Source organism: Myotis daubentonii, chromosome 7, assembly GCF_963259705.1.
Source record: "Myotis daubentonii chromosome 7, mMyoDau2.1, whole genome shotgun sequence".
NCBI classification, from domain to species: Eukaryota; Metazoa; Chordata; class Mammalia; order Chiroptera; family Vespertilionidae; genus Myotis; species Myotis daubentonii.
In genome coordinates, this window is record NC_081846.1 from 18697096 (window position 1) to 18722294 (window position 25199).

At 39.7% G+C, this 25199-nt stretch overlaps 1 protein-coding gene across 1 annotated transcript in view; it reads left to right on the top strand.

Annotated features, from left to right (window-relative positions):
• SPAG16 (sperm associated antigen 16) overlaps positions 1-25199 on the top strand; it is an 849807-nt gene that overhangs the window by 426517 nt on the left and 398091 nt on the right. The window contains exon 14 of the mRNA XM_059702463.1: positions 24174-24239. Within this exon, the coding sequence (XP_059558446.1) occupies positions 24174-24239 (66 nt within the window). The remainder of the gene's footprint in view (positions 1-24173; positions 24240-25199) is intronic.

Consider the following 25199-nt stretch of genomic DNA (forward strand, 5'->3'; position numbering starts at 1 on the left):
ACCTCCTGGTTCATAGGTCGACACCCTACCACTGGAGCCAGGCCACCTGGGCTCATAGCAATTCTTAAATGAACACGTTAAAAAGTTATAATTCCACAGAAAGTATTAATGCAAATACTTAATCATTGTGTTTAAATTATCAATAAAAGTCAAGCAATACTTAGAATATGGCTAATCCCTGTTGAAAAGGAATAGTAGGGCAAATTGGAAAAATAGCTAAGTTTTCTATTAACTAGATGAAAGCTAATATGGAGTCTTTATGTAAATCACAGGCTTTCGTTACCTACTTTATTAATTGCCTTCTTTTAGCAGTTAGATGTCAGCCTCAATAGAATCTAGGAGCTGGAAACCAGAAGGAAGGGTGCCTTTCAGCCCCAACCAGAAAGCCTGGCCTTTTGCTCTAGTTTTAGATGAGAAAAGAGAATTTAGAAAAACAAACTAATTCTTGGTTCAAGCAATCATTTAGGTCTCTAAATTGAAGCAAAGTAGTGTAGTTTTAGGAAGATGGACTTTATAAGAAGTCAAATTGGATTTGTAATTTATTTTTTTGTCATCCCTTGCTGTGTATATGTGGGCAATTTACTTAACCTCTTGGTGTCCCTGGTTTTTTGTTTTGTTTTGTTTTGTTTTTCATCCTTAAAAGGCTGATAATATCTATGACATGATTTTTTACAAAATCAAAGATATCGCTTAAGATATTACACATATAGGGGCACCTGGCACACGGTAAACAAAAATGAGGCCAAGGATTTATTGAAACAGAATTATCTAGACACTTGGAGCATTAAAACCACCAACAGAACAGACTGAAGACGATCAGAAGGAAGAGCTTAACCAAAGATCTTATATGCATATATGCATTACCTATGGGTACAGACTAGTAAGGGATCCTAGCCCCAGAATTTTCCCCAATAAGTTCTACAGAACTAGCTGCATAAAAACTTTAAAATATTTATGGATAACAGAGGAACCTTGTTATGCTCATCCTCTTTATTAATCAAACTCTGCAAGACACAATTTCTTCAGGCCAAATCCTGCAGCCAAAACCAACACAACCCTCACAGAGGGCGAATTCCATGCAAAGACAGAGGCGGAAAGTGGAAACCAAGAAATGTTCAAGATTGCCAGCCATCACCGTAAGCTGAGAGGGTGGCAACAAACAGATTCTTCCTCAAGGCCAGCAGAGAATACCAACACTCTCAACACCTTGATTTCAGATTTCTTGCCTCCAGGACTTTGAGCAAGTAAATTTCTATTGGTTTAAGCCACTTAGTTTGTGGTCCTTCATTAATGGCAACCCTAGGTAAATAATTCACCTTCCTTACCCCAGTGCCTACAGGATTCTCAGCCTACCACTCACATTTCCTCTATATCTCCACATTTTTAGTGTATTTTCTCTCCCACTAATTTCATTTTCTTATATTTATGAGACCGCATTAAAGAAAGAAAGGATGTGAGAAGGGGGTGGGGCAAGTGTGACCATCTCAGCCTAAAATCACCAGAGATCAAGAAACTGTACCACCATGGAAACGCTCTTCTCACCGTTTCCCTCTGGTTCCACATCAGGTTTCTTAAGCTCTGGCCCTGTTTTATTTGTTCTTCACTCTTAGCTTCAAAATCCTGGCTCAGTTCTTCAACTCTGGCTCTGACCCTTGGCCTTCCTCCCGGCTCTTCTTGCCCCTTGCTCTTGGCTTTGATGCCCCTGAAGTGTCCTGCAGTTGGACCTGGTAAAACTTTTCAACTGGCCCTTCATTTTTGGCTGTTGCTACTTGAATTTTTTTCAGTTCTTCCTTGTCTCTCCCTGAGGCTACTTTTAAGAATATAACTATTGCCCTAACTGGTTTGGCTCAGTGGATAGAGCCTCGGCCTGCAGACAGAAGGGTCCCAGGTTTGATTCTGGACAAGGGCATGTACCTTGGTTGTGGGCACATCGCCAGTAGGGGGTGTGCAGCAGGCAGCTGATCGATGTTTCTCTCTCATCGATGTTTCTAACTCTCTATCCCTCTCCCTTCCTCTCTATAAAAAGTCAAGAAGATATATTTTTTAAAAAAGAATATAACCATCACCACACCTAAGAGGTTCACTTGACCTTTTATATCTACAAATAAATTTCACTTTATCAATATTTCATTAAATGAAATGTGTCTGTACCCTGAAGACGCCGGGCACTTTACATCCCCCCCTACTACTTTCTTCCTTCTCCATGTCTCCTGACTTTGGGGACCTTGATGGGTGGACTCTTCCCACTGCCATTTTCAGGCTGTGGTTCCACTCTCTCTACTCAGTCATCTCTCCTACTTTTTCCCTTTTCTCTTTGCTCTCCTTCTGCCCTTTGCTCTTTCTTGGCCTGTCTTTTGTCTTCAGGACACCATCCTACTCTTACCACTTTCTTCAACACCTGTTTTATCCTATTCTTCCTTCCTTTATTGCCTGATGTAATGGTTCTTAGCCTAGATTCTACATTAGAATCACATGAGAAGCTTAAAAAAAACCTGATTCCCCAACAGCTTCCCCCCAGAGATCCTAATTTTACTGAAGAGGGCCCAAGCATCATATTTCTTAAATTTGCTTCCTAGGTAATTCAACTGTTCACCCACAGTGGAAAACCACTAGCTCAGAAGTTTCAGCATTGATTCTAAGCATTGTCACTTTGTTTCTTCTACCCCATCACTCAGGCATGCCTTACAACTCATCATAACTTGAAAAAACTCTACCGTCTATCAACTTAGTCCCAAAACTCTTACATCGAACTAATTGCAACCATTTTCTTGCCGTTTCCACTTCCAGTGAAAAAACTCTCAATTCTTATTATGACCCTATATCAGTGATGGCGAACCTTTTGAGCTCAGTGTGTCAGCATTTTGAAAAACCCTAACTTAACTCTGGTGCTGTGTCACATCTAGAAATTTTTTGATGTCTGCAACCATAGTAAAACAAAGACTTATATATATTTTTAAAAAAAAAATTTAATTTTTTATTTATTTTTTTTATTGCTTAAAGTATTACAAAGGGTATTACATATGTCTCCCTTTTCCCCCGCCCTTGACAATCCCCTGGCCTCCTCTACCCCCCAGTGTCTTATGTCCATTGGTTATGCTTATATGCATGCATATAAGTCCTTCAGTTGATCTCTTACCCCCCCCCCCATATTTAAATGCCATTTAACAAAGAAAAATCAACCAAAAAAATGAGTCCGCGTGTCACCTCTGACATGAGTATCATAGGTTCGCCATCACTGCCCTATATTGTTCCTTGACTTTTTTCCCAATTTTTCAAATCTAATGACATTACTTTTAAGTCTACACAACCAGAAATGTGGTCCGCCCTTTCAATAGTACTACCATCTGTTGGCAAGAAATGCTTTTTCTGCATTCATCACTTTTCCACAGAGGGGAGGGAACTTCTGTTTCCTGGGAGGAAAACATTGAGGGAATACTTGAGGTCTTTTCCACAGAGCCCCTTACAGACAACCCCCCCAAAGGAGGATCTGGTTCAGAAGCATCTCTTTGGTAAGCATGGATGCAGAACCTGTGCATGAATAGCTCAGTATCTTTATCGCTCTACTGAGCTAAGGTTGCTGTTATTCCTTCTCTGCCAAGTATTCAGTCCAGTTTTGTAGCTCCTCCTATGATTATGTGAATATGTTTGATTCAGTGAAGGAAATACTTAAATGTGTGTTTCTAATCTATATTCAATAATTCAGCTACAGCAGGAACAAAATTTGTGTTCTGATCCCTGTAAACAGTCTGAACTAATTAAACTCATTTTATTTTCCTTTTGTTGAGGAGCTAATCTGGGAACTCATACAATAGGATTTGTGTTCCTTAACCACTTTGTTTCTGTGCATTTACATAAATGCACAAAATCATACTTACTGGCTCCACTATAATTCCTTCCTTCAGAACTCAGCCAGACCCTCATTGATGTATTTTTTTAATTTACCTTTTTAATTACAGTTTAAAGTTGTATAGTACAGTGGTTAGATAACCATATACTTTAAAAAGTGCTCCCCCTGACATTTCCAGTAACCACTTGGCATCATACATAGTTAGTACAATATTATTGACCACATTCCCTATGCTGTACTTCACCTCCCTGTGACTATTAAGTACCCACCAATTTGTACTTCTTAATCCTTTCCCCTTTTTCACCCAGTCCCCCAACCCCCTCCCCTAGCAGCCATCAGTTTGTTCTCTGTGTCTATGAGTCTGCTTTAATTTTGTTAATTTTATTCTTTAGATTCCACGAATAAGTGAAATCATGGTATTTGCTTTCTATGACTGACTTATTTCACTAAATGTAATACCCTTTAGGTCCATCCATGCTGTTGCAAATTGTAATATTTTATTTTTTATGGCTGAGTAATATTTCATTATATATATACGTACCACCACTTTTTTATCCACTCGACTACTGACAGACACTTGGATTGCTTCCATATCTTGGCTATTGTAAATAACACTGCAGTGAACACAATGTTTCAAATTAGTGTTTGTGGTATTTATTTTCTCACATATATACCCAGAAGTGGAATCACTGGGTCAAAAGGCAGTTCCATTCTTAATTTTTTTATAAATCTCCATACTGTTTTCCACAGTGGCTGCATTAATCTTCATTCCTACCACCAGTGCACAAAGGTTCTGTATTCTCCGCATCCTTGCTAGCACTTGTTTGTTGGTTTATTGATGATAGCCATTCTGACAGGTGTGATGGTACATTATTTTTAATTCCTTGTATATGCTTACTGTTTAACTCTTTTCTCACAACTATTTCTATCTTCTATATCATACTGAAACTCTAATAATAAATCCAGACACTCCCAAATTTTCAGAGAAAAAACTCAAAGTTCTGAGAAGACCATGCAGTGGTAACAGACTTGCCTTTCCTCCTCTTTACTTTAAAATTTATCTCAATCCATATTTTCTTCCTTTGTGCTTCTCAACACTCTCAAAGCCTCACCTCTCTGAAACATTCCATAAAACCCTCCCATTTGTTTACATCTTTAATTGCTTCCTCTCTCCAATTTGTTTCTCTCTGCCTGAGCACTACCAAGAAGGCCATGGCTGAAAACAAAGTCCTCAACCAAGTTACTCCTGGCTTTTTGGTTTCCTCCCTTCAGCACATAATCCTTGAAAGAATCTCCTAGATTTGCTGACTCTACTTTTTTATTTCTTTCCCTTATCTTACAACACTATCTAACCCTCCCGTATAGCAGCAGAAACACCTTATTTCTAATTCATCAATAAAATAATAAACATCATATTGACAATGTGGTTTATTTATTTATTTATTTCTCACATTGTCCCTCTCCTCTCTTTCCCTTTTCCCAATCCAGCCAGGTCCTAGGCTTCAGCTCCTTTATGTAGGTGATAATATGAAGTAGCTATCACTTACCCCACTTCATAGTCATATTTACACTTATTCACATGGGCCTGACTCAACAGGTATTTACCCCAATTTCTCAGGTTACTGTTTATTTCAGTAAATTACAACTTTATTTCCTAATGACTCAGACTCAAAGTAGCAATGTCATTTTATACATTTTATTTATCAATTTCTCCATTATTCATTATGAACCTGCTCCCTGCTGAGGATAAAATCCATGTCCTGAAGATTAAAAGGAGAATAAAACAATATCTCTTCTCAGTGATTAGTGCTGCTCTAGAGCTACCACTAACCGGCTGTCTTGACACAGTCACAATTCATGTTGTGTGGGGGAGTCAGAAGGAATGCTTTGAATGAGGTGGGTAGTTCAGTTCAGTCTTCAATAAAAATCGGGCATTAAAAAGTAAAGACACTTCCAAGAGGAGCTACTAGGACAGCATTTATAAAGTCAATGATGTGTAAAGCCATATGCAATTTGCTTTGACTAGAGTATAAAATTCTAAGAAAAGGGAAGGACAAAGGGAAAGGGGTCTGAAGAGTTACTGTGAACGTCTCCATGTGCTGGTCTACTGAACCTGTGACCAAATTTGTTTTTAGGGCAATTGTCCTCCAATATCATGGAGTGGGAAACATGGCCATCTTTGGTTTTATTTCTCCAGCTTCCCAAGCATTCATCATTTGTTAAATCTTGCGAGTGTGCTCTTTACATTGCCTTTTGCATCTTTCCCTACTGTCTACATCCCACTGCCACACCCTGGTTCACAGGCTCAGGTTCCTTCCCTTGGATGTCCAGACTACTGGCCTCTGACTCCAGCCTCTAGTTTTACTATAAGATGGGACTGGATGAGATTTTCAGAGAACAGTTGTAATCATGTCATTCACAGTCATAGACATTTTAGGAAATTCCACTACCACCACATTGGGTGCAGTTTCTTCATCATGACATTTAAGGCTTCCCCCTATGGCCTATCTGTTTAATTATCTGCTTATGTGAAGTGCACACATTCAGTGTCACAGCCATGCAGCCCTGTGGCCTGACATATCTACATGACAAAAGCGTTCTCTCCCCATGCCTTTGCTCTGTGCTGCTTTTACCTTGAACACCATCTTCCCCTCCCTGAAATTCTGTTCACCCTTTAAAATATATCTTAAAATACACCTTTTTTCTTTATTGTTGGCTCTATTACAGATGTCTCCATCCCCCCTTTGCCTACCTCCACCCAGCCCCCTTCTTTGAAGATCAACATTTTAAATTATTCTAAACATATGTGATTGTCTCCTTTTGTTTTTATGACATATTAACTATGCAGTAGCAGAACTGATACCACTGAAAACTGAATCAATATGTAAAAGACAACTTTAAATACCTTTTCCTGGGATTGGAGGAAGAGAATGGAGACATTCATAGTTTTCAAAGGAGCAAAAGAGTTGGAAAAATTACATAGAAGATGACAGCTATGGAGGTCGAAAAACAAGGAGCCATCACACATTTAAGTGGTATTTCAGAAGAAACTATCAGAACATATGTAACCAAACTTATTCCAAACTTGACTAGACCTGTCAATACACTTTGAAGGAGCTCTTCAGACTTCAGATAAAGAAGGAAACCACACTGAGTCTCTTCCACAGATTTGGGCACCCCATCCCCAGCACTCACAGCACTAAGTTCATTCTCTCCAGTGGATGTATTCTAGACAGCCACATGAATTGAAAAAAAAAAAAAATTAAGAAAAAATTTTACCATTCCACAGGAATAAAAATTCATTAGCTATACTAAAGTACAAATAATTCACCTCTGAAACAGGCTACAAGAAGGGCAGATTTAAAGGTAAAAATGTGACTCAGTGATTTCATAACATATCAATTTATATGACAAATTGACAGTCCTATAAATCCAGAAAATACACACGCAGTATATACAAACATGAAATAAGGTGGAGAAAATATTAGTGTATAAGGACTACATATTTAAAATGATTAATACTAATAGTTTAAAATATTTCAAATGGGAATAAAATTAACACAGCAACTAGACCAGTGCCTAGCAGAGTAACACTAATTTAATACTTATTAAAATAAGTGTTCTAGAGAATTATTAATTTAAAAAATTGAAACAAACAAAAAACAAAAAAAGTAGATAACCTGAATAGAGCTATATCCTAGAAAGAACTGAATCTAACATCTAAAGCAGGTGTTAGCACCCTAGCCAGATTGGCTCAGTGGATAGAGCATCGGCATGCAGACTGAAGAGTCCCAGGTTCAATTCTGGTCAAGGGCACATGCCTGGGTTGTGGACTTGATTCCAAGTATGAGGTGTGCTGGAGGCAGCTAATCAATGACTCCCTCTCATCATTGATGTTTTCATCTCTCTCTCTCTCCCTTGCTCTCTGAAATCAATAAAAATATATTAAAATTGGTGCTAGGACCAGATGACTTTATGAAAGAGTCCTCTCACCACCCTGCAAAGGACAGACAATACTAATGCTGTTCAAACTATCCTAGGATATAAAAAAATAGAAATATGTCCTAGTCATCTTATAAAACTGGAATGACAATGATATTGAAATATGGCAAAAAAGTAAAAGAAAAATTAAGAAAAACTTTATTTTAGAACTAGAGGCCTGGTGCATGAAAATTCATGCACTGGAGCAGGAGGTCCCTCAGCCCGGCCTGCCCCCTCTCACAGCCTGGGAGCCCTCAGGAGCAGGAGGCGACCCAGTGATCAGGGGAAGGTGATTCCCCATCACACCTCTGCTGCTGGCACTGCCGGCAGCACAAGCCTTGCCTGACCCTGGTTACCCGAGCCTCGGATGGCTCTGGGTGGCTGGATAGCCGCCATCCAAGGCTTGCCTGTGCCTCTGTCTGGCCCTGGGCAGCTGGGGAACTGAGGGGACTGGGGGTCTCCGAAGGCAGGCGCGCAGAGCAGCCAGGCCCACCTAGGGGAGGGTCCAGCCTTGCTGCACGCCTGCCAACCTGGCGGGGCTGTGGGGCTGAGTGCTGCCATCTTGTGACTGTAGGAGCTGCCATCTTTGAGGGCGGGGCAGTCAATTAGCATATTCCCTCCTTATTGGCTATGGGTGCCACCATCTTTGTGATGATGTGAGGGTCAATTAGCATATTCCCTCTTTATTAGATAGGATATAGATATAAAAATAATAAAATTTTGGCAAACTGAAATCCAGAAGTATACTAAAATATCAGAATCCAGTACATTACAGAATAACAATGATTGATTCTTAGTAGAAAATCATTAGTATGTTTTATATTCTTTCTATTCCCACCTTCTCAAACACTTCACTGTAAATTACTCATGGCAGAATGGGGCAGGGTCACCTCTGTAATCCTTTGTCTATCCCTATACCTTGCCAGAGTGATCTCTTCTAATGTGCAGAAAACTAGAGGCCCAGTGCATGACATTTATGCACTGGGGGCAGGGGGTTCCTCAGCCTGGCCTGCATCCTCTCGCAGTCCGGGTTCCTTAGCACTGCTGCAGAGGCAGGAGAGGCTCCCATCACACACCACTGTGCTCGCCAGCCATGAGCCAGGCTTCTGGCTGAGTGGTGCTTCCCCTGTGGGAGTGCACTGACCATCAGGGGGCAGCACCTGCATTGAGCGTCTGCCCCCTGGTGGTTAGTGCACATCATAGTGACTGGTCGTTCTGTCTTTCAGTCAATTTGCATATTAGAGATTTATTATATAGGATTGAATGGAGAGGTTATTGGAAAGTGACAGACATTAGCAATAGGTGCCAATGAAATTTGACAACCAAAAAATTAGTCCATTATTAACTAGGAGGAGGGAAACATAAGAAAAGAAACCTAATTTTCATATATTACTTTAATTAGGCAGTGACAATTATGAACATAATCTTAATAATATAAACATAGAGTGTTAATTTAAGTACAAATGTTATATTAAAAGCATGGGGTGAGGGGAAATGGGATGCTTTTTTAAGATAGTTTAAAAATTATCCGTAATAAACAGAAAATCAAAAATAACATCTAATGTGTATGCATCTGTTAATAGCGGTTTAAAATTTCATTCAGGGATATGGAGGTGAATACTAAGATTATGTAAAATAAAACAACTAAAGAAATTCCAACTTGGTTATCTCTAGGGAGTGAAATCACTTAAGACTAATCAGGTGACTGCTATTTTTCAGTATTATAATCATTCTTTGGTATCTGTAATGCTAAAAGCGTAATATGATATTTAAACCAGACGTCCTTCTGGAAGAAGACAGGGCTGCAAGGGAAGCCGGGGTCCCTGGTGCCAAAGGGAATCTGGTGCCAGCAGCTGGCGGAAGGAAGGCCTACTCTTGCATGAATTTTGTGCATTGGGCCTGTAGTTATAAATAAAATCCAAAATGCTTAAATGACTTTAAAAGTATTGTTAGAAGTTTTTAAACTTTGATCATATATTTGGCAATAAAAGAACTTATAAATAATTAAACATTAATTTAAAAATTATAATATCTATTTGGGTCAGGGGTAGAAGACTGGCCTTCAAAATGTTTGTGGGATAAAATTAATAAATTTGATCAATAGGGCATTTTTACATTATGTATTAAAAGCATTAGGAACCTATAATTTCTGCTGTAATAACTTCTATTCTTAGAATTTATTCTCAAGAAATAGTCAAGATTATATATAAACATTTTTATCATTTGCCTTGTTCGTGGTTTCTTTTGCCATTGAAAATATTTTCTTTTTAAGTTTGGGTAATTAGCCTATTCACCTTTTATACTTATGCAAATTAATAAGCGGCTTCTTATAATTACTACCTCTAGGATAGTTTAGGGTTCTCTTTTAACTGTTTTTAGCTACCTGGTTCACAAATTTACACTTAGAGAATTTTCCTCTTAAATTATCTTTTGGAATAAATGCTCTGCTTTCTAACTCCTGCCTTTAGCTTGATATAAAAAGGATACATCCTATGTTATATGTGTTCTTTGTGTTTTTCCCACAATTGAAATATTATATTATGTTTCAATATAAATATTATATATTTAGATATAGATGTGGCTATGGCTATATATAGATATAAATATAAATATCTTCTTTCAGAAACCTTGAAAAAAAGAACCTTTTTTCTACTAGAAAAAAAGATTTCTTTATTAAAAGTAACAGTAAATCCTCCAAGTGCCCATCAGTAATTGAGTGGATAAAAAAGCTGTGGTACAGTTACACAATAGAATACTATGCAGCTGTGAAAAAGAATGAACAAGGATATTATTATGCTAAGTGATATAAGCCAGTAAGAGAAAGATAAATGCCATACGATTTTACTTATATGTGGAATATAATGAGTAAAATACACTGATGAACAAAATAGAACCAGAGGCATGGAACTCTGGAACAGACTGAGGAATGTCAAAGAGGGGGTTGGGGGTGGGGAATGGGTGCGACTGGATAAAAAAAGGTGAAGAGATTAGCCAAGGAACATATATGCATAGCCCATGGTCACAGACAGCTATGTGGTGAAAGCCAGGGGAGAGGGGGTGGGGCTGGGATGATGTGGGGACATCTGTAGAGTCAATAATAAAAAATATATTTTAAGACATCAACAAAGTAAATCTAATTTAAACACACACACACACACACACACACACACACACACACACACACACAGTAAATCCTTAAGCAGGCAATCAAATCTTGGTAACTTGAATTGTGGGGTACAATGGTGAGACAATGAAATAGATAACACAAAGAAATTTGTGGAAATGTACAGTCTATTTGCCCTGAGATTTCATTTGTATTTCTCTCCTGCCCTTATCAGGAAAGAGCTAGTGAAACTGACTCAGAACTGTAATAGTTGTGCTTCCCTCTGACCCTTACACTATATTTCCTTGGCATTGTTTCCAATAACTATGTTTCTTGTAAATGCCTCACTTAATGTCTTCCACATGAATTACATGAGGCTGGTGGCTTTACAGCGAGAGGTTTGTTTTGTTAATGTGGGGAAATTTTACAGGAAAGGCACTTCTCCAGAAGGCGTTATGGTTCATTATATGCTGCCCGCTCCACCCAGGCCCTGCATTCTATTAATTACTATGTTGGACATATTGTGACAAAATGCTTGTCTTCACTGAGGAAATTCCCAAAGGGGTTGCAACTTTGGTGAAATTGAATTAAGTAAATGTAATTTAAATGAAGGTGCTTGAAAAAAACTATATAGTAACATTTTAGTCCGTTTTAATGCTCCTGGGAGTGTTTTTAAAACCCTTCTTTCTAAATGGGATCTTTCTAAGATCCTATGCAAAAGCTTTTACTCCTCCTGAAAAAAGCTTGTTTCTTCAGCAATTCACCCTAAAACAAAGCAATCAGAAATACCATGTGCTGAAAAAATTCACAGCAGAGATTTTGTAGAGGCAAGGCAAACTAACATTAATAAATGAAGCTCATTAGGCTCGATTTGCATATTTAACTCATCTTAATTACACATGGATTCAGCAAATATTTTAAAAGCTGCAATCAATCTTTCACAGACATGGTTAGTTATTTATGTGAAATAAAATAAAAAAACAGGAGGCTTGTTAATGATTATGTTTTCAGTTTATATGCCAGTGGGATTATTTCAGTAATAGTAATAGAGTAGATTTTTCTTTAACAACATATAAACCTGTTAGGTTACAATTCTTTGGTTTCACAAAGTTATTTCTAAAAAGATTTGCAAAAGCTAAATGTTAAATTATTATATTAGATATTGGACCCTGTTCAATTAAAAAAGGATCTTCATAAAATTCTTTGGCATTAATATTTAAACTTGCTAACTAAGGTAGTATCTGTAATGGAAATAAGCTACAGATAGCTGGTAATGAGAATGCCTTTCTCACAGCTGATATAAGCTTTTATTCTACTCACCCTTGAACATGGTTTGCTTTCATTTCTTTAAGAGTATTTTTAACCCAGTTTGCATGGCTCAGTGGTTGAGCATTGACCTGTGAACCAGGAGGTCACAGTTCAATTCCCAATCAGGGCACATTCCCAGGTTGTAAGCTTGATTCCAAGTAGAGGGTGTGCAGGTCAGGTGATCAATGATTCTCTCTCATCATTGATGTTTCTATCTCTCTCTCCCTCTCCCTTCCTCTCTGAAATATATATATATATATATACTTTTAATTGATTAGAAAATATGAAGTAAAATGCATATGGCACAATTGCACAATATAATTCTCTTTAATAAATTTAATTTAGAGAAGTTTTTAAAATAAGCAATTATTTTAAGTTTATACTATAAGCAGTAATTTTCTAGGAATATGCAAAGGAATAATACTCTGGGGAGACATTGCCTCTGTATTGCAGTGTGAGGGGCTTGCAGGATGAATGTGGACGGAGGTACAGAGGTGCTGTTCACAGGAGAAGCAGTGCATGTGCACAACTGTATTCTGTGCAACTGCCAGATGGGTGTGAATTTCAATGATTAGGACTCCATTTCCTAGTGTCTCCCCTTGAGGATTCTTTCAAGGAAAGAATCCTGAGAGGTTAACACATTTTCCTGAATTGCCTTGAAAAGGCAGAGGTTACATGTTAAAAAAGAAAGTTGATAAAGGGCAAACTTAGGAAACTTACTTAATAACTTTCCTAGGAAAGGCCTAAAAGTGTGTGTGTGTGTGTGTGTGTGTGTGTGTGTGTTACTACTTCAAAAATAATTATAAAATACCTCTCATGAGCCAGCTCATCTCTGCAGCTATATTCATGAAGTGATGAAGATAGCAGAAGTCATCCCTGCTATCACAGAGCTTGCAACCTGCATATTGGTACTAATAACTAACATTTACTGAGCACTTGCTATGTCCCAGGCAGCAATCTAAGCACTTTATGTGAATTACTTACCTCCTCATGATGATGTCATCATGTAGGTTATTCCTATTTTACAGATGATAAAATGGAGGCTCACAGTGTTCCAAGGACAAAGCAAAGCCCAAGTTCAAATTCAAGCAGTATTAGTCTGGGCCCTGTGCTCTTAGTTTGTCTAATTAAATATACACTCAGATATGACATAAAAATGAACTTTTCATTCTGAGATTGCATATTAACTCAAAGTATATTAATGTAACATATATATATAAACTTTATATATATAATTCAATAAATACTATAAGATAATGTCACAGTTTAACTCTTCCAACTAGCTAATGCCCTAATGGCTATTGCACTCTAAGATATTTTATGAGTAGTAGAATAAATATCTCTCCAGCCCTTTGTTATGGGCTGAATTGTGTCCTCTCAATTTATATGTTGAAGACCTAACCCCCATGCCCTCAGAATGTGACTATATTTGGAAACAGGGTCTTTAAAGCGGTAATTAAGGTCAAAAGATGCCCTTGGGATGGACTCTAATCCAATCTGACTGATGTACACATAAGAAGAGATGAGGACACAGATACACAGAGAGGGAAAACCATGTGAAGCACAGGAAGAAGATGGCCTAAACACCAAGGAGAGGCCTTAGAATGAAACCAACCCTGTCAACATCTTGATCTTAGATTTTTAGCCTCCAGAATAGTGAGAAAATGAATTTTTGTTGTCTGAGCCACACTGTCTGTGGTACTCCGTTATGGCAGCCATAACTAACACACCCTGCACCCTCTCTGTGGTATCAAAAGATGCAACCACCACTCAATATTTGGAACAAACAAAAATCCCTGAGTTCATCATACATTTAAGTGAGGAAGAGTTATGCTAGTCAGAGTTGTACTCATTGAGCAAGCCCAATTGCTGATCATATCTTCAGTTTGGGGGAAGAGTTTACTTTGGATTGTGTAGGTTATAGAGGTTAGGTCAGGCTTAGAAGAGTAGTTGTGTTGGTTACTGAGACTGGAATTTTGTCTCTTACAAAAGTGGAATAAGGTTAATATCTGACTTAGAAACATATTCCCTTTGTTAACTCTTTGGTCAGTTGGCTTGCTTTCAAATCCTAAGTCTGATGCTATTTGGCTTTTCAAGTAGTGTTCACACTGACGTTAGTTGTCATTGATTAATTATATAGGTTTAAAATAAGTTCTGGTTATTTACTCATAAGCAGGGCTATGGAAGTGTTACTAATTGATTGGACAAGTTAAAACTAGTTCTAGTGTTTGCTAACATGGCTATAGAGCAATGAATCTTTTCCAGGGAGTGTGGTTATTTTTGAATCTCAGTGGCCAACGAAAATTAAAACGTAGGACAAATAATAGAAAAGAAGACAACTAATGAATATATAAATGGTATTATATTTTACTTGTGTAAGCAACATGCTAATTATTTTTCTCAAAGTTCTCCAACTCTAAATAAGAATTTAAAATATTACCAATTTCATATGGTAGAAATTAAAAGAATTACAGTATTTGAAGTACATAGCATAGTATTTATACATGAGAAATATTACCAATACATTTCCAATGAGCTGAGTTCCAAATGCTATAATTTTGCTACAGTATCACATTTTTTACCATCACAATATACTACCTCTCATAAAATTCACAAATAGAATGATTTAATTTATGCAAGCACTGAGGTGGGTAAAATGACACAGTAAAGAAAATTGAATGTATGTGCACATACTGTACACAAAATTAACAAAAGATACTATTTACAGTAGTTGCACTTAAGGATGACTTTCAATGAGAGACTAACTTTTCATTGCATAGTCTCCTGTAATATTTTGGGTTTTCTTTTTTCAACTATATCCCTGTATTTCTTTTCTCCAAAAAAATGTAGTCACTAAAAAAAAAAAATTAAAAAAATGTAGGGATCTTTTTTTATATATATACACTAGGGGCCCGGTGCACGAAATTCGTGCACTGGGTGTGTGTGTGGGGGGGGGGGGGAGTGTCCCTCAGCCCAGCCTGCCCCCTCTCACATACTGGGAACCCTCAGGCGTTGACCCCCATCACCCTCCGATCGCAGGATCGGCCCCTTGCCCAGGCCTGACGCCTCGGCCAGAGGCGTAGACTCCCATCACCCTCCGATCACCTGTTAGGCCCCTTGCCCAGGCCTGACGCCTCCACCAGAGGTGTCAGGCTTGGACAGGGGACCCCCATCGCCCCCTGATCACTGGCTCTGGCCCCCGCCCAGGCCTGAGGCCTCTGGCCCAGGAATCATGCCTGGGCAGGGGACCCCCATCTCCCTCTGATCGCTTACTCCACCCCCCGCCCAAGCCTGACGCCTCTGACCCAGGCTTCAGGCCTGGGCAAGGGGACCATCATATCCCCCCAATCCCCGGCTCCGCCCCCCGCCCAGGCCTGATGCCTCGGCCAGAGAAGTTGACCCTCATCACCCTCCGATCATCAATCACCGGATCGGCCCCTTGACCAGGCCTGAGGCCTCTGGCAGAGGTGTCAGGCCTGGGCAGGGGACCCCCAGCTCCCTGCGGTTGCAGGCTCCGCCCCTGCCGAGGTGTCCGGCTCAGGCAGCGGGGACCCTCAGCTGCAGCGGTCCCATGATCGTGGGCTCCGCTTTAGGCCCAGGCAAGGGACCCCTAGCTCCCGGGACTGCCAGCTTCGACCGTGCCCAGCTCCCATCGCTGGCTCCACCCCTACTTCCTGCTATCACTGGCCAGGGCGGCAAAGGCACCTGATTCTCCGATCATGGCTGGGGGGCAGGGCAAAGGCGGCCCTGGGGCCTTTGCCCTGCCCCCCAGCTCTTAGCTCCCCCCTGGGTTTCCGATCACTGTCAGTGGCAGGGAGCTTCTTCCTGCTTTCCCTTTCGCCTCCCTGCATTGTGCCTACATATGCAAATTATCCGCCATCTTGTTGGCAGTTAATTTGCATATAGCCCTGATTAGCCAATGAAAAGGGTATCATCGTATGCCAATTACCATTTTTCTCTTTTATTAGATAGGATTTTATTGATTTTTTACAGAGAGGAAGGGAGAGGGTCAGAGAGTTAGAAACATCGATGAGAGAGAAACATCAATCAGCTGCATCTTGCACACCCCTAACTGGGGATGTGCCCACAACAAGGTACATGCCCTTGACCGGAATCAAACCCGGGACCCTTCAGCCCACAGGCTGACGCTCTATCCACTGAGCCAAACTGGTCAGGGCTGTGGGATCTTTTTACTGAGAAGGTCATAAAGAAATTTTTGGAGTGATAGAAATGTTCTATATCTTAATCTGAATAGCAGCTACACAGATAATACATACATAAAAATTCGTTAAGCTAAGTCCCCAAGGCTTGTGCATTTTACTGTAAGTTATATGTCACTAAGGAACTTTAACACATCAAAAATATTTTTTTTAGATAGCTTTGTAAACAAACAACAACAAAAAAAACAAACCTAAGTCAGGAAGGCTCACTTTATATTTTGAAATCTGTTAAACTTTTTCAAAGGTTATTCAATCCATTGGTAAATAAGTTATTATAGTGAAAATGAAGTTTGTGAACATCAGCTCTTTGATGATTTTGACGATGTTATGTCTGGTTACTTGTTTTATGATTATTTATGATTTTGTATTTCATGATTATTTAATGATTCTATATTAGACTTACTTGTTAAGAATTTTTAAACTTTTGTCTTGAGTATTAGGCTTCTGACATGTGCTATTTCAATATTTTTCAGCTTTCCACATTGCAATATAGATAATAGAAAAGCTTTTAATATTTGAGGAGACAATATTAATCTTCCCACCTAGGGTTTATGTCAGTCAGGATAAGCTAGGGCAGTGGTCAGCAAACTGCGGCTCGGCAAACCGCGGATCCCGAGCCACATGCAGCTCTTAGGCACCTTGAGTGTGGCTCTTCCACAAAATACTGAATTCTGCGCATAGGCCACGAAGTTTCAATCGCACTGTATATGCGCGCCCACACGTGGTATTTTGTGGAAGAGCCACACTCAAGGGGCCAAAGAGCCACATGTGGCTCATGAGCCACAGTTTGCCATCCATGGATGGGCTGTGTTATAGTAGCACATAACCTCCAAATCACAGTAGCATTTACATCTTGCTTATGGTCTGTGTCCTCTTTAGGTTGGAAGAGAGGGCTCTGCTAGTCATACTCACCTAGGATCGAGGAGGATGATCTAGCAGCCACCTTGAATGCTGCTGTTTTTTGTCCAAGAGCAAGGATATTTTTGAGGAGTATTGCACCTCTCATTAATAGAAAGATGGGGTTGCAAAGAGCATGAGAGAGGTATTACATGTTATTTCCACTCACAACTCCTTGGCCAGAACAAATTATGTTTAGTTTTTCACTCAACAACTGTTTATGAGATACTACTAGAGCTGTCTTGGACCTTGGGGATGATAGAGTGGTGGACATGTTTCTCTTGTGTGGCTTAATTCTAGTGAAAGGAAACTAACAATAAATCAGAAAATAAATTCATTGAGTAAATTTATATGCTACAGAGTGACATGAAGCCCTAACCAGTTTGGCTCAGTGGATAGAGCGTTGGCCTGCGGACTTAAGGGTCCCAGGTTTGAATCCGGTCAAGGGCATGTACCTTGGTTGCAAGCACATCCCCAGTAGGGAGTGTGCAGGAGGCAGCTGATCAATGTTTCTAACTATCCTTCTCCCTTCCTCTCTGTAAAAAATCAATACAGTGGGGCCTTGACTTACGAGTGTCCCGACTAACAAGTTTTTCGAGATATGAGCCGTCTCTCAGCTGATTTTTTGCTTTGAGTTGCGAGCTAAAATTCGAGTTACTAGCCAGCTTCAGATACCCCACCACTAGTTGGCGCAGCGAACATCACAGTGAATGCCACAACATCAGCCCAGTATCACGTGTCTCACTCGTTCACTTTTTGATATGACATAGAAATAATTTGAGTTACGAGCTCCGTCATGGAATGAATTAAACTTGTAAGTCAAGGCCCCACTGTAAAACATATTTAAAAAAAAAAAGAGTGACATGAAAGAAACAAAACAGGGTGACCTATTTGTTGGGTATCAACACCTGTTGAAACCACTAAGCCCTAGATTCTCAGGAGTTTGACCTAGTAGAAGCTTAGTTCCCATTCATGGAATGTACAGTCAGACGGTGCTAATTGGTGGCTTTTCTCTTTGTGGTGGTTCAGAAACTCAGGTTCGTTCCAGGGCCCCTCTACCTGCAGCTGAAAATGGGCAAAAATTGTGTGGGATATATTAAGGGCCAAGACCATATGGGACTTATTTCATAGTTGCCCATATTTCACTGGGCAGTGCTCAGTCACCTGGCCACACCTGATCTCAAGTCTGGCTGAGTGTTCAAGAAGAAAAGAAAAGGGTTTCCATTAAAGTCTCTGATACTGTAATTAGAGGATATAAGAAAAGGGGCAGGAATACTAGATTTCAGATGTCAGTGAAAACTATGTGTTTTAGTTGAAAACAGAATGAGAAGGACAAGGACATGTTTGCAGCTACAAAAAAACCACATATGAAGTAGAGGAAAAGGAAGTATAAAGGCAGAGACATGCTAGGCCTGTTAAAAGAACAGGGAGGCCAATGTAATAGTGTTATGTTTTTATGTTTATACTAGAGGCCCGGTGCATGAAATTCATGCACAGGGGAGAGGGCGGCGGTCCCCTCAGCCCAGCCTGCACACTCTCCAATCCGGGACCCCTTGAGGGCTGTCCAACTGCCGGTTTAGGCCTGGTCCCCAGTATCGGGCATGAACCAGCAGTCCAACATCCCTCTCACAATCCAGGACCGCTGGCTCCTAACTGCTCACTTGCCTGCCTGCCTGATTGCTCCTAACTGACCCCTCCTGCCAACCTGACCACCCCTAACTGCCTCTGCCTGCCAATCTGATCACCCCTAACTGCCCCCCTGCCAGCCTGGTCGCCCCCAACTGCCCTCCCCGGCCTGGTTGCCCCTAACTGCCCCCCCCCACCAGCATGGTCACCCCTTACTGGCCCCCTTGCCAGCCTGGTTGCCCCCAACTGCCCCCCCTTCTGGCCTTGCCCCCAAATGCTCCCCCTCCCCCCGCCAGCCTGGTTGCCCCACTCAGCCTGTTTGGTCATCCATTCAGTTGTTTCGGATGTGACGGCCCCTGGCTCTTTATGTATATATATAGATTTACTAATTTGTTTATCTTGACAAGAAACAGGAGATTGCTGGGTCAGAGTTCAGACCATGCATTTACTCACGGAGCAGTGTGTGTTAATTTGCCTAATTTCTCAAGGGGAGAAGCAGTAAGAGTCAGGTTCATCCTGCAGGTATAGTGGAATTATGTCCCATGAAAGGAAACCCCCAAATTATGATGTTAGAGCTTATCTGTTTCTCCAAGAGAGTGAGATAGAGATTGAGACAGTCATTTGTTTTAAAATATAAATAAACCCCCTCTAAGGGGAGGAAGGGAAGGCTTCTAGTCTTATAACTCCTAGAATGTAAACAAAAAACACAAATTCCTCAGGGAGAGGTGCCCCTAAATCTCTCCAAATTTCTTTTTAGGGTTGCTATTAATCTTTGCTCAGAAAGCCTTGACCATGTCGACAAATGAAGATATTCTGGAACACTGCACATGAGAAGCGAGAATGGTAAAGGGTGAGGTCAGATAGCCAGACCGGAGACCAACAGTACAGAGCCTTTGGAGCTAAGTAAAGAGTTTAGAATTTATTCTGAGTACAATGGTAATTGTTTGGATGGCTGTAAGCTGGAACTTGGCATGATCTGATTCAAGTTTCATTGATCAGTCTGGTGGCCATGAGAGAAATGGATGAGGTTTGGGGTGAGAGGAGGAGCAAGTAGATCGATAAGGGTGCTCCTGCTGTCATCATGAGCTGGAGTGGTAATGATGGAGAGTGACAGAAGTGAGCACAGCAGGCCTGCATGTTTCAGGAAGAGCTGTATACTGGATGAGGAGTCGGCTGGAGGTGAGGGAAGAAGGAGAGGTATTCTAATTCTCAGGTCTTTGATTGTCTAGGTTGTTTGTTTGAACAACTGTGATTCCATTTACTCACAGGGAATGATTTGGCAAGAATCAAGTAGGAAACTGGGACGTAGTGAGTTAAAAAGTCTGCTTTAGCATATTATGTCTGACAGGCTGTATCAGACAGGTCCCCAGCAGGGAGCAGATGACTGGGGAAACTCCAGTTGAATATTATAGAAATGTGAACAGGGTAAAGGGACCAAACACAGCACTAGGCGGCTAACAACCATGGGAAGCCAGCGCTACCTCTCGGTCTGAAGGGGCAGGAGAAGAAGAGTATTATTGGATACACATGGGCTGTAGCCATGGGAGAGGACCTCACAACAGGAGCTGTGGAATTAGGAAGAAGACAGGGTCACTGACAAGATCACAGCTGAACAGTACTTTTTTATCTGTCCCCTCTTTCTGCTTGTCGACATCCTGCTGGTGATTTCCTCTGGCTGAGTCCAATCAGCCCAAGTGCCCAAGGTGATGGGGTTAGTAGACAGAGGGCACACGAAGCAGGGCAGTGCCACATGGGGAATGACTGAGGGACAAACAGAAGAAACAGCACTGATGCCTCTGAGACTCCTTCCTTTCAAACGGCAGGCAGACAGCTAAGGGCAGAGATGTTGATTTGGAAGTTATCAGCATGTTCAATGGTTGCGAGCTAATATTTGTCAAGCTCTTACTTTATCTAAGCGCTCTACTGAGATAATGTTCACATGCATTATCTAATTTAATTTTCAAAACAAAACCATAGGTTAAATATTACCCCATTGGACACGGGTAGTGGTATTTAACATTTGGGTTTGTTTCGAGAATTAATGAGGAAACCGAAGCACAGTGGAGTGAAGCAATTTGTTTAAAGTTACATGGCTATTAAGAAGCAGTTCCAAGAATTAAGTCCCAGATGTTTCGATCCCCAGGGCCAATGATAGAAACTATTATGTGATCCTTGCACAGGCGTTCTCTGGAGCAATGACGTGTTAGGTCACATGATTTTTTTTAATACTACTCTTCCCTCTTTTTAACTGCTTTGAAATAAAACAATCCTGACAAGATTTCATCAAAGAAGTTATTCTAAGCTTTAGTGTCCCTGTTTGGGCATTGCTTTTGATTAAGGTTATGTGCAGGCTAGCATATTAGAAACCCACATATTCCCTCTACCACCAAAAGAGCACATTCACTTTTATCTTGGGAACAAAGCTGGAGAGAAAAAGCTTTTTTAACTTTTCCTAATTCATGAAACATTTATCTTCTAGTCAGGTTTTGTTATAGCAGCACAAATGTGGTCCGTCAGCATTTCCATTATTTCCTCATATTTCCAGGGCTTTTCAAGAGTGCCTTAGAGATTCCATTCCAAATTAAAACTTGGCCTTCAGGATTTGCGTCAGAAAACTCCATTTTCCTTACTAATTAATCAAATAGTGTCGAGGCTTGCAATTTAGAAGAGGGCCAAATTTAAAACTTTCATTAATGCAAAAATATTTTGAGGCAAATTTGCTAATTGAAATATATCTTTAAATATTAACACTTACTCTACAAGCATAATGTTATATGACTATATGATACTAGTTTCCAAAAAAAAAAATAACCATAAAAGTTCCTAAAATAATAATATATAAAAGCTAATCATAACAATTTATACTTCACCTTTTTGGCTTTGCAAGCAATTTATTTCCATTTGAGGAATTTGGATGCTTTGACGTTCTCAGCATAATTAATGTTATAACAGTTATCAAGACACTGAAACAGGATGACATGGGCAGGGGTCATTCTGAGAGAGTGCCAAAGTGTTCAATATATTTTTATGAAATTTAAATTCATATGGGTAATTTTGCAGTCTGTGCAAAGGGATTGATAGCATGTCTCAAGTCTGTAAAAATGTCTGAAATTTAATTATTTTAAAACAATGGTGAGTGCTGTTTAGAGCCTAGTAGTTAAAGCCTTTCCCACTTGGCCTAATTCCAAATATTCCATGAATGTCGGATAACAATGAGAGGCATGATGGTGACCACTATCTTTAATATCTCTTTTTTGTAGTCTTTTCTGTAATCTAACTACTAGTCTCACATGGCAGAGGACTAAGTAAATACAAGGTAGTGACAGAGAGTCATGAAGCCTTTTGAGCAAGCCTACTCTTCTGACTGATTTCTCTCTAGCCACATTGGCTCCTTGCTCTTCTAGAAACACACCAGGTGAACTCTCAGTTGGGGACATTCGCTCTAGCCTTTCCTTCTTTCTGAAATGCTTTCTCCACATGTCTGCTTGGTTAACTCCCAACTGATTTTAGACCTTCAAACCTTACTTTCTGAGTGTGGTCAAACCACATTGCTCTATTTGATAATTTGATTTTCCCTTTGCCCTTCAATCCTCAAACTCAGGATACCCCTTCCCTTCCACAGCTTTCCTTATTTTTATAATATTTATCTTCTGACATACTATATACCTCTTAAAAATATTAATTCCCTCCCTTTCCCCCTAGAAGGTCAATGGGGACAAGGTTCTTTGTTTTATTCATTGATATATCCTAGTGGTTGGCAAACCGCGGCTCACAAGCCACATGCGGCTCTTTGGCCCCTTGGGTGTGGCTCTTCCACAAAATACCACGTGCGGACGCGCACATACAATGCGTTTGAAACTTCGTGGCCCATGCGCAGAAGTCAGTTTTCGGCCTGGGCGGGTCTATTTTGAAGAAGTGGCGTTAGAAGAAGTGGGGGGTGTCGGTCCGCCGGGTGACAGGAGATGAGGTGCAGGCGGGCGGTGGGATACACAGCTCGGGGGAGGTACATTGTTTTTAGGTACGTTCGCTGTGGTCGACCCCTTCCAACTCTCCCATCCACACTCTTCTATCTGAAACAAGTATACAAGACGAGTGTGGATGGGAGAGTTGGAAGGGGTCGACCTCAGCAAACATACCTCAATCAGATTGAGGACGTTTTTAGCAAAGGCCAACTTAGGAGTACCCTAATTAAGTTAATAACAATGTACCTACCTATATAGTTTAAGTTTAAAAAATTGGGCTCTCAAAAGATATTTCAATCATTGTACTGTTGATATTTGGCTCTGTGGACTAATGAGTTTGCTGACCACTGATATATCCTAAGTATCTAGAATTGTCCCTGATGTGTTAACTGCTGAAAAATAACTTTTTGAATTAATATTATATTATTAGATTAAATCTTAATTTCATACCATAATAAAAATATATCGTCAATATTCCAGGTATATCATTTTCTGGTTCTTCTATAGAATTTCGATTATTTCCCTCAGGTAGTTAAGAATGCCCTTTGAACATTGGTGTAAAAGTGAAGCCATCCCTCTCCCATTGAAATCCCCTTTGTAATATGTTATGGGTCAATTTTTCTGGAATCATTTAAACTGAAGCTTGGACATTTTTGTAGTTAATTGTAGCTTTGTTTAGAAAACATGATCTGAATGGGTACATGTGAAGTATGGTTTTTCACAAGACAAATGTTTATTTTGTATTAAAAATACTACTGTGCATGTGTTATAACATTTTTATACTTGTGATGATCACAATGCCAAACTTTAAAAATTCTGAAATTAAAAAAAAAAAATGATCCTATAGCTAAAAACAAAAAAGAGAAAGGACTCCACACCTTCAGCAGTGGTAGAAATCATGGGCTTCACTATTCATCCCCATGGCGTGAAAACTGTACTAATGGCATAATGGTGCCATTTGGTGAGATTTCACCACCAATTCAAGGGCGTAAAAGCAAGGACACAAGAATTCCAGTGTAGATACCAGGCCTGGTGGTACACTCATCAGCACAGCACTGATTCTGAATGGTAGCTGATATCGAAAGCTAACATTTTCTATCATGAGACTATATTACTTTTATTATTGGACTAAAACATTGCTTGAAAACAAATACAATTAAGTATCCTTCGAGTTATTTTTACACATTGAATGGAATTTATTTGACTTTATTTCTGCTTTGTCTTCCTAGGGTAAATGTGAGCAGTCACTTTATGGTCACATGCATTCCATCAATGATGCCACCTTCACTCCTAAGGTGAGTTCAGTTCTCCCAATAATTTTTTTTAACTCTTCATATATACAAATTCATTTTAATAAAACAAAATCCCAGGTGTAAATGTAGGTTAACAGGGTAAGTAGGAGAACACATTTGGGAATTAATTATGACAATGGAAAAAACATATAGATAGTATAGGTTTGCAGAAGTTTAGAACACAAAAACATACAATTATAGTTGTAGGAACAATGAGGAACTCACCTATTGAACTTGACTCTAATGAGGTACATTTTTGAAAGCTTCTTTTCTAATTTTGGTGTCAAGAAAGTGTGATATAGACTTGTAAATATTAGTGCAGAATCATAAAATAACAAAAATGCTTGAAAGGCAACCCAAGAATAAATACCGCCAAAGAAACAGGGACTTCCTTCTGGTTAGAACACAGCAACCTTGAATGGACAAATGGACAGCTTTTCAATTCTTCATTGAAAGGTTTTAAATATTTCTCTTTTCATATAAACTGATGGCATCCCGAATATGTTTTTCTGAAGCTTGAGATATTTACATATCAGGATGATTTTTCCAGTGATGAAAATTGTTAAAACATTGCTTTGCGTTGCTGAGCTAATTGCAGTTATCCTTAAAAGGGTTCAAATAGTAATCATGGAAGGATGATTTAAGTTTGTTTCTTCTCAGATGGAAGTGATTTGACAAGATAGATGACCTCTCAAGTCCTTTCAAACTCTATGATTTAATTATACCTAACATTCTAATTTGTCTCTAAGTTCCCAGTAGAATGTGAATCTTAATTCCATATCCCTCTTCCAATTAGCTAAAAAAGAAATCTGGTAGGTTCCCTATATCTAATTTCAAAATGACAGCATTGTCAAAATTCTGTTACTGTTGTGCTGTTATTATTCTTTTAGAAAGAGGAAAAATGCAAATTAATTTTTTTTTCTACTAAAGGAAGGTTGTTTGCTCCACCTGAATTATGCCAAT